Consider the following 10549-nt stretch of genomic DNA (forward strand, 5'->3'; position numbering starts at 1 on the left):
AATGTTCTCTTAAGGAAGGTGTTGAACTTTCAGTGACTTTATGAAGTTTGGGAGGCAGTCGTGGCTGTTCCTAGCCATTGTCTGCACGGAATTGCTCATTGTCATCAAGTTTGGCTGGGAAACTGTGACCATTCCTTTTCCAAGGTACTAAGTTGTCTCTTTCATGTATAGAGTAGAAATAAATGAAGACTGGTCGTGTGTATTTGTGGAGAAATAAATGAAAACAGGAAGATGAATACTGTAGTGTAGACAAGTGAAGTTGGAAGGAAAGAAGGGATGAATGAGACTGAAGATGTGGAAGGACAGAGTGAGACTGAGAGCTAAGAAAGAAAAATAGATTAAGAGGTGAGAAGGACATTGGTATGGAAGAATGTGTCAAGACCTGAATTGATGGAAGCGATGCACTGTATGTTAATGATACATTAGTTTTATCAGATCTGTCTTAATACAATAACTGACAACTTTAGCACATGAGAAATTGACCAGTCTATGATCATGGAATGCAGTACAGTAGACAATTTAGTTAAGTAACAAATTTGAGTTTTATTGTACATAATCATAATAGGCACTTAAGGGTTAATTTAGTATGTGTGCTTCATTATTAATCTCACATCTACACAGTGATTTGTATTTCATGTGTTGGACTGATTAGGGTTTCTTAGATGTGTACAATGAAATGGCCAAAGCATCTGTTTTATATCTGGAGATGATTTTATAAGTTTTATTTTGCTGCTAAGTTATATTAGTTATCAGGTATACTGTATATAAGAGATAGTGATACACCAGATCACTCTTCCCTTTCTTTTCCAGTCATGTTGTAACCTTGTGGATGACCATATTCATTTTGCTGGTGCTGTGGACTGTGTGGAACTTCTATATTGACCCTTATACTATCAAGTAAGTGTACAGGATCACAACAGTAGCTAAAGCTGGCCTTAAAGTACTTGCTCGCCTCCAATTTAGTGTTATGGTATAAGTACTGGTAGATATTTACTTTGCTTTTCTTGTATTCCTGTCACGTGTGTTCTTTGTTTGGCAGTAATCATATATTCATTGTTGAATTGATACCCTGGTAAGCAGCTTTTCCACAGGAGAAGAGAAGCAAAGGTTGTTCAGGGGTAAATAGGGCAAGCCTGTGATCTTTTATTGTAGTACAGTATTTCTTTTTGTTCACCATTTCTTTTTACTTTGCAGTGTTTTGTGCACTAGTGAATTTTTTAGAATAACTGGTGCTTTTGAGAAACAAAAGACCAGCTATTATTATTATTATTGTTATTGTTATTATTAATTTTATTATCATATATTCTTGGTGTGTGATCTTCAATTCTGTAACTTTTAAATTAGGTTTAATTGACAACTGACTACAGGTACTAGCTTTATTGACTGACGTTGTTCCCTAGTGTAAACTGTACTCTGGTTACAAGGCATAAAATATGTTTGTAGCTCTATACTGTACTACTGTACAGTATATCAAAAGTAATTCAAACTTCAAGAGCTTGTAGTTAGACCTTGAAAACCTAAGACTAGACTCTGATCTTGAGAATGGTCTTTGTTTGAAATGTAACAAAGTTCAATAGTTTACTCTGAGAGTGTAACACTTTGATGACACTAGATTTATATTTCATAGCCCATGAATCTCTCATCTAGATCTTGGACCTAAATTGGATTTTGTGGTTGTTAAGATAAACTGGGCAAAAAGAATTACAGTGGTTAGGGTTAAGAGTCAACTTACATGGTTTAACCCTGGCATTCTGTGTTGTGAGTTAATCACTCCATGACCCTAGATTGAATATTGTTTTTCCCATGAAATGATGCCAATGTATAGCAATATTAGGGATATTAGAATTTATATTGTTTTGGAGTACAGTATCATAGGCAAGTAGAACTAATTAAAATATTTTTCATGCTTGTTATTTAAATCTGATGGCATTATTATTAGTGGTATGCTTGAGCCCTCCAAATTGTATGTGGGGTTAGCCTTAAAAATCTTGATTAGTTATGTTAAACTGAAAGTCTAGATGTATGATACACAGGGTAGTGGTATGTCACTCAAATAGGTTGGGAACCACTTACACTCTCTAGAGGACCAGGTCACCTGATTGGCAATCTATTGTTTATTATCACACTACTGCTGCATTGATAGAACTCTTTGATTGAATAAACAAGCTCAAATTCTTCTTGTGTCACATCTCACTGTAGAGGAGCATGGTTCCAGCCAATACTCATCCATATACCACAGACTTAACATTTTTACAGACTTCTAAATCAAAATACATTGAGACACCCCATGCAAGCACACCTATGTGGTGGCACTGACATCAACTGTTAAACATTATAGGATCTTGGAAAAATGTTCTCTAGGCAAGTTTAGAGGCGTAAAAACATTATTAGATGCGTTTTCACAGCACTTGGTCTTTACAGCATCCCGCAATCATCGCAGTTGGTCAGCATAGTGCTCCCCATTGGTGATCTTGCCTGTAGAGAGGTAGCCTCCCATGATCACCCACTACAAGTCCCACAAAACTAGACACGATCTTTCCATCAGAGGCATTGTTTCTGAACCTCTTGGAAGACAGATTGTGTGTTTACGCTGCTTGCTCTGCCGTGTGGTCTCGGTATCGAAGTGGTGAATCCGTGTCTCATGAGTTCTGATCCCGCTTAAACTTCTGTCAGGGCCTGTCTGGGATATCCTTAAAATTCCCTTGAAGTTCCATTGACTTTATTAGTAGCCCTTATTAATATTCTGGCTATCTAACTTACTGACACCTTCATGGCTTACACTCCATGGACAGTTGTGTGCATTAACCAGGTGCTAATGTCTTAATTCTGGAATATTTGCATGACTGTTAATCTGCTGCTTTACATTACACAATTTACAACTGTGCCAACTCTCAGGTGGGGTGGTCCCTTTGGGTCATTCTGAGCTTGGATTTATTCAATATTGATTCTCCTTCAAGTTCAATTACCTGGTTTCCTGTTGTAATATATGAAGCCTCGTTTATGGAGTTACTTCATCACTGCTCAGGTTTCATTCTTCTTAGAATTGCAAAGCTTTGACTAACACAGTGTGACTGCTGTATATACCTGTATTGTATATTGATTAAATAAAAAATTGGTTGTTGATAAAAATATGGATCAAACTGTTAATTTTTTTTTGTTATTAACATTAGTTGGGATTTGCCTTATTTTTATTAGTTCAAGCTAGAAAAAATTTCAGTGCATCATAACATCAATAAGTCAAAATAAAGCAAATATAATTATCATCATCATTATCATCATCATCACTGTTTTAGAGCCATGATGGCATGGTGTCCCAGTTCTCATCAGGCAAATTTGAAGCTGGATGGCCTTTCTATCTCCAACCCACTTTACAGAAGGGGAACTGGGCATTATATGTAGGACTTCCAAGCACCGTCTTAGCTGACAAGGCAAGGTCACAACTCCTTGAGGTAATCAAAGATTACCCACAGCCAACTGAGACCGGATTGTTCCCAGATTAAGAAAATAATGAAACAAATATCTTTTTTACATCTCTGTGTTGATATGAAATTAGAAGTTAGTCCAAGAGTATTATCTAACTAACACAAAATGCAAAAGATCATTACTATACTCGTGGCATCATAGTATTCATTGATACAGTCTTACTTCACTCTTTATCCAACTCACCTTTCTTTGAAATACTGTAAGCTGTCATTTTATACTGCATGCTAGCTATATTGTCTTCACACAGCACATGTTAGTTAAAACTTCATAGAATGGACCCTGAATGATAATTCTTAGTGAGATCATCTATTCATATTTGCACAAAAACATTGCTTGTGTGCTTTGCTTAGACTTGAAACCATAACATTACAACTAAACAAGCAGTAATCTTTGTGGACCATCAGTTTTAACAAAATAGAAGTGTTCTTCATATAGATATCGTGGCATCCTTTTTTTTGAGTCATATGATGAAGTGTGACTATATACCTTTTTTTTTATAGCTAAAACCAACAAATGTTTAAATTAGTCATGTTTGAGGAGAGAGCGACGTCAATCCATATTTCTTCCCAAATATCTTTGGTTATAAACCAGAAATATAAAGGAAAACTGGAAGGGTGAGAATTCCATGGCTTGGTTGTGGTGAGAAAGGATACATTATAATGGAATCTTGTCAAGTGGCTGACCTCCACAACATGATATTTATAGGAGGAAGTAGTCAGTTGTATCTTATGAGATTGGATCTTTTGAGTTACTAGGCAGCTCGCAAGAAGTGACCAAACTAATATTTTGTCTTAAAATTTGCCAAGTGCTGTATTTACAATCCTCCTATGAGTGGAAGATAATGGAAGCAATGCATTTTGTGTTCTTTTTTAAACTATTGTACTGCACTCACTACCATCACTTAGTATTTGTATTGAGACATTTTAAGGGCAACACGCCTGACTAGAATCCATATGCTTTCTGAGTGACAAAAGACAGATGTAGACAGCACAAGTGGACAGGCTGTATTGGCCAGTGTCCAGACAAACATCACCATGTTGTCTTGGCTTATTGGCTAGCCAGGCTGGGCCAACTTACCGCTGGCTTTCCTGAGAATACTGTATAGGAATTGGGTGTACAGGTATTAGTGAGCTAGACCTGGTTGACCATTCAACTAATGACAGAGCATGACTAGTCCCATTCTACAAATGATAATGTGTGCTGGTTCATTTGTAATTTTGCTTTTTATATTGAATAGAAGTTTGTTCTTTGAATTTTCATACCCTAAAACACTAGGCTCATTACCGGTAGACTGTATTTTTGTTCAGTGGGACTTTAATGTATTTAATTTTCCTTGCAATCTTTTGTTGTGGTGCAGGAGTCAGGCCCAGTCAAAGTATTGCATGTGCTTTATAGAAGGGATAACTTAACTTTTTGTAGGCTGGTACCTCTTAGGGAGAGGTGTAGTGGCCAAGTGGATACAACACTCACCCCATGTCCAAAGCATTGTTAGATTACACCTTGGGCTCCTCTAGTCAAACTTGGCTGTAAATGGGACTAATTTTTCAACGAGGAAAGTGAAGGGGAACAACTGCAGTGACTGCCACATATTCTCCATGTGTACCAAAGACGTAACCCTTTCGCCTGCCGATAACGCTGTTTGCGTAAATGGTAAATCTTTGCATTTGATTGGCTGGTCTGTGGGTGAGATTTGTACCACACGAGCTCCCGGTTAAAGGATTAATATTCAATGGCCTGTTTTCAAACGGCCCTCAACAGTCAGTCAGTCTTATGGGCCCCACTTGCACATCTTAGGGACAAAGGTGTAGTTTAGTCTTTAGACATGAGTTCACCCTTTCAGTGTGATCTCCATGTGAGACTTGGTGGATGGTAAGAATTCTGTTACTATGTAATATACAGCATTGTTTTCCTGGCCGCACTCTTAATTCTTGTAAAATACTGTCATTGGGGATTGCCTGTTGTGAGGAGATGTAGCAGTCAATAGGTTATTAGTCTCAATCATTTTAATAATATTTCATGCTGGGAAAGATACAACTAATAATGTTTTTATATTTTAGGGTCGACTCCAAAGATATCGAGAGACGACGTGAACACTGGAGTCAAGTTCGCGCTATTGAAACCAAGCTCAGTCCTTCCGAGTCCAGATTATTTGACCCAAAGGTTTTCTTTGATAAGTTTATGCAAAAGGGAAGCAAAGAAGATTGATGATTTTGTTCTATTAAAATATTCATAAATGGTATTAACAAGTTCTGAGTCAAGGAAATCTTGGAGTTTTAAGATATCATAATTGTTTGTAATTTTCTAGAAAAAAAGAATGGTACATTTAGTGAAAAATTTACAGAAATGGTAATGTACATATTTATAATTAGCAGAGCAATGGAAAGGAATGTGTTACTCCAGTGAACTTTGTATTGACTAAAAATATGAAGAGTAAGGTAGTCACTTGCAATGCAATAAAGGAAAGTGGCAGAAGAACCCATGGATAGAAAACCTAGATAGAATTGGGATGTCACACATTGTAATGATCCTGTTAAACTGAAATTGGTATACTTGTGATGTTCCAGTTGTCATATATTAGATTTGTTATGGTTATGGGGAAGTGTATTTGTGGCATATTTCCTCCTCAATATTTGAGGAGATTTATGATGTGATATCTAATGAATATATCAATAAGTTAACATCATTATTATATTGAAGCAACTCAGTTAATAGCTGTCTGCTGTTCCTCTTAGTGTGTTTGTGAAACACACATTGAGGATTTTCTTTAAGAATAATAAGCAGTCAGAGTCACTGTTCATTATCAAAAGCATTTACTACTTTGGCATGACGAACAATATCTCTGATTAATTTGCCTGATACAAAATTGCTAAAACCATAGATATGAAATCTGTTTTTGATTATCATGTCATCTGAAGGTACAGTATGTGTTAGCAGACTTGAATGTAAAATTTCAACATATTGGCCATATTAACTTATCCTGTACTCAGGGTGCTCTGCCTGTGTGCTGTATCCAAACCCTTGTGAGGCAAGTGGTAACTGGTGTGTTACCTAAAACCAAACCCACTAAATGTACTTACTTCTAAGAATATGCTAAGGACTACTATAACACACACAAGGGAAATATTTGTATAAAATTAGGAAGACTTGAAAACCTTTGGAGGTCTTTGACAAATATTAGTATCCCAAATAATTTCTTCACCAGATATGACAGAAATATGACTGCCACTATTATAACCTGATCTGTATCTTTGCCATTCTTATATAGCATAATACCTCGTCTTGATACAGTATATTTGTACTGTGCAGTTAGGTACTGATTTTATATTAAGAATCTCTCATTGTTCTATTCTCCAATTCTTAATATAAGTCTCTTCTTTGTATACTGATATGAAATGTTATCAAGTTTATTTATTGATTTAAAATAAGTAGTGGAGGAAGATCAAAACAATGTCATGTTTTTCATAAGACAGATTTAGTTTCTCTGTCATTCGTGCTATAGAACCTAGATTCTAAAAGGTCCCCGGAAACTCATTTACCGTACTGTCTTAAGTGACACACGTTATTACTCACTCTTGACTCTAAAAGTATTCTGCCTTTAAAGTAGATGATTTATTTGGATATATATTATTTCTTTATTAATTTTTATTCATCTTGTGACATATACGTCATCATCCTATGCAGAATTTTACTCAAGAATATCTACCAATAACATCTCCACATTTTCAAGTGGCCAGATATACATCACTGACTTGGGCTGAATTGTTTGACTGTCCAAAATAAAAGAAACAGATTCCACTTTAATATTGTAAGAAAAGAGAATATTTCAAAAGGGAATGGTTTGTATAAGTGTGAACTCACAAGGGAAAAGAAATACTTAGAAAGATTAGAAAAATAAATGAAAGAAGTACAATTATAGTTTGGAGTCGAGTGTGTGTGTGTTTGTGTGTGAGACCGCCGAGTAGTTAAGAGTGAATCTAACTAACAATTGGTATCACCCTTGGATGTAAACATATTTTATATTGCACAGTGTCCATTAGTGACTTGGTTCATTTGATGTGCTCTGTATAATTTATTAATGTAATCAGAGGTTATTTACTGAGGATTTTTTTATTCAAGAATGTAGTTATGTGGTAAGTTAATTTATTTTTACCTTCTGTATTACTGTATGTTTCTCTTTGTTTATGTGTTTATCACTTTAAACAGAGTCTTGTTGTGTGTTCATCACCTGTGTCTGTCTTTGTAGGAATGTCTAATTATTGTACTGTCCTCCTTATCTTGTTTTTCGAAGTGTTGGATCTTTACTAATGGCGCTTACTTCTCATCTCTTGAATAGATTATGATTTTCAAGGGTATAGTAAAGTGTGCACAATACTTTGATTGGAAACTTTTTATTTCTTGTGATTTGATGAAAGTGCACAGCTTTCATAGTATTTACCATACTCATTTACTCAAGCTTTGGATTTGGTAAAAAAAAATGATAATCATTTACAGTAGTCAATTTCAACAGAATTAGAATGAAAGCTTTAAAGAAACAACTAGCTACAGTATTCAGAATGAAATAGTCTTTAAGTATTAGTGCTGTTAGACTGAGCATTATTAAGTTTGAGAAGTCTTAATCCCTCGAGTCTCCTAGCTAGAATGTAGTCTCCAGAAGCAAAATAGATATACTGGTTGTTGTTCCCTATCATGGGGGATATGCTTCTTGTGATGGAGAGCACTTTATAACATGGTGGAATAGGGGATGTGTCCCTGGACCATCCAAACTTTACCCCAGAAGACCGGCAATTGAAATACAAAGTCATATAAATATAGTAATGTCCTGAAAATTTAATAATAGCTTAAATAAATACATTATAAGAACCTAACAATAAATCTAAACTTGTATCACGGAGAGAGAGAGTGTCAGATAAATCAACTTAAACAGATACAAAGGTGGTCTGAGCAGTGTTGAGAGTGGGACAAACAGTAAGGTGCATAGGGTCAGCTGAGTGCTTTTGTTGGGGGTGCCATTTAGTATAATGTTAAATAGGATAATAGAAATGATAATAATAACAATATTAATATCATTGACTATTATTTGTAGTAGTATTTTTGTTGTAAGCTAATTATTATTGTTATTGATTAAGATATTTATTTCAAAAGTCGTTAAGAAATATCGTCCTTGTATTTCCCCCGGCTGCACATTGAGAGTGCTCACTATAATGACAACTGGAAGGTGCTAGATCCCCCACTTCCTCAAACCTTATTCTGTCATGCTTTATTTCTTATGTTGTCCTTGTGCAAGTTTTGTGGGTTATTCGTCCATTCATTATGCATGTTTTAAGGGGAAATTTGTAAAGATATTGCCTATATATATATATATATGTAAATATCCATCACCTTTAAATGTGTACAGTATTATTCATTTTGTGTACTTACATGTTATGTCACCACTTAGTATATCACACATTTCTTCGATCCCACGCGATCATTTATCCTGCTTTTTTTTTTTTTTTGCACTCTTAACATATTTTCATCATATTTTCTATTTCTGGATTCCCTTGTGGTTATAATTGCTGTCAAGCCTCTTTTTTACATTCTCTGTTGTGTAAGGAGATAGTGCCTACCACTCTTGGGTGACACTCAAACCAACACACAAAATCCTATATACAGTTTTTTACTGCTTGGTGTGGAGATGGTAGAACAGTAGAACATCCAAGATCCATGAGGAAAATTTTCATTGACCCTTTTATTATGAATGTAAAATAAGTTCTTCAATCTTAGTGGATTAATATAGTATATTGAGTAGTTTATTGTGAATTTATGAACTGTATTTCAAGATAATGCATGTTGCTTGAGCAGTGAATGGATAAATAAACATTCCTAGATTGAGCAGTATGCACTGTTTTGTGTCAGTATTTAAGTAATGTACAGTAGTTCATTTCTGTCATTTTTATCCATTCATTTATGTCTTTTTAAGGTACCTGTATAAGTGTTGAGTCTTAGTTGAGCTGTTGCATGGATTTGTGTTTTATATATTTAAAATTATTTTCCAGCATTTCCCTCAAATGATTCAGGGATGTAAAGGGTTCAGAGCAGTAGGGTTATATTCCTTATGGTTTATTTAATTATTTATTGATGGTCTCATAATAATTGTTTTAAATTTATAGGTGGTAACAAGTATTTTTGTGTGATTTGGAAACTTTTATCTTAAGTGTAGGTGTACATGCTTGTGTGTATGTATTTATTGTTTTGTGTGTTTTCTTTGTGCATGGTTATTTGTTTTATATTTGTACACTTTTGTGCATGTATATTGTTACCTGTTCTGTTTGTGCAGGTAACCACGTGGCCTTAGCAAGGCTGGAGAAACTTGGCATTCTGGTCTGTGCTGATGAGTTCTTTTACCTGGGTGACATTAGTGCTGGAAGGGGTGCTGAAGCCTGCTTAGTTGCAAGAGCTAGAAATGACTGGATGAAGTTTAGGGAGTTGATGCCTTTATTGAGGGCATGATTGATTGGTTGATTGTGGTAATATTGATAGCAGAGGATCTTCCCTCCACAAAAAAGGAAAGATGTATTCAACTGGCATTAGAAGGGTGTTTTTGTATGGCAGTGAAATATAGGCAGTTAAAGAGGATGACAAATGCAGACTTGAGTGAGCTAATATGAGAATGGTGAAGTGAATGTGTCACTGAAAGACAAGAAACTCTCTTCAGAGCTAAGAGGGCAGCTGGGTATTGTGAGTACAGTGGTCGCTCAATTAACGAACGGTTCAATTAACGAAATTTCGTTGAACGAATTAGCTCCCATAAGGATTTTTAGTTTCATTAACGAACAAAACTTTGATTAACGACAGCCTTACGAGAAACACGCTTTGTTGTGCACATCAGCTGATCGGCTAGTCCGCCAATATAGTAATTGGTTCTATGTTTACATTCGTTTCCAGTGGAATAAATATCAAGAAAGTTGTGCTCCTGAATATTTTTGTATTTTTTATATTAAAATTATGGTCATTCTGAAATTTCAACATCTTGATAATATATACAGTACAGGGAACAATTTTTGTGTGCCCTTCAGCTGATCGAATC

The 10549-nt window shown here is 35.3% G+C and overlaps 1 protein-coding gene across 2 annotated transcripts in view; it reads left to right on the plus strand.

The window, feature by feature from the left end:
- LOC121868701 (phosphatidylserine synthase 2-like) overlaps window positions 1–10328 on the plus strand; it is a 37754-nt gene extending 27426 nt beyond the window's left edge. Inside the window, exons 10-12 of one of the 2 annotated variants that reach the window (XM_042369542.1) lie at window positions 34–144; window positions 811–897; window positions 5541–10328. In XM_042369542.1, the coding sequence (XP_042225476.1) occupies window positions 34–144; window positions 811–897; window positions 5541–5688 (346 nt within the window). In that variant the 3' untranslated portion in view covers window positions 5689–10328. The other variant, XM_042369550.1, reaches the window with a different exon arrangement.
- Window positions 10329–10549: the final 221 nt, after the last annotated feature.

The sequence above is a fragment of the Homarus americanus genome, unplaced genomic scaffold, assembly GCF_018991925.1.
Source record: "Homarus americanus isolate GMGI-L3 unplaced genomic scaffold, GMGI_Hamer_2.0 scaffold32583, whole genome shotgun sequence".
Taxonomy (NCBI): domain Eukaryota; kingdom Metazoa; phylum Arthropoda; class Malacostraca; order Decapoda; family Nephropidae; genus Homarus; species Homarus americanus.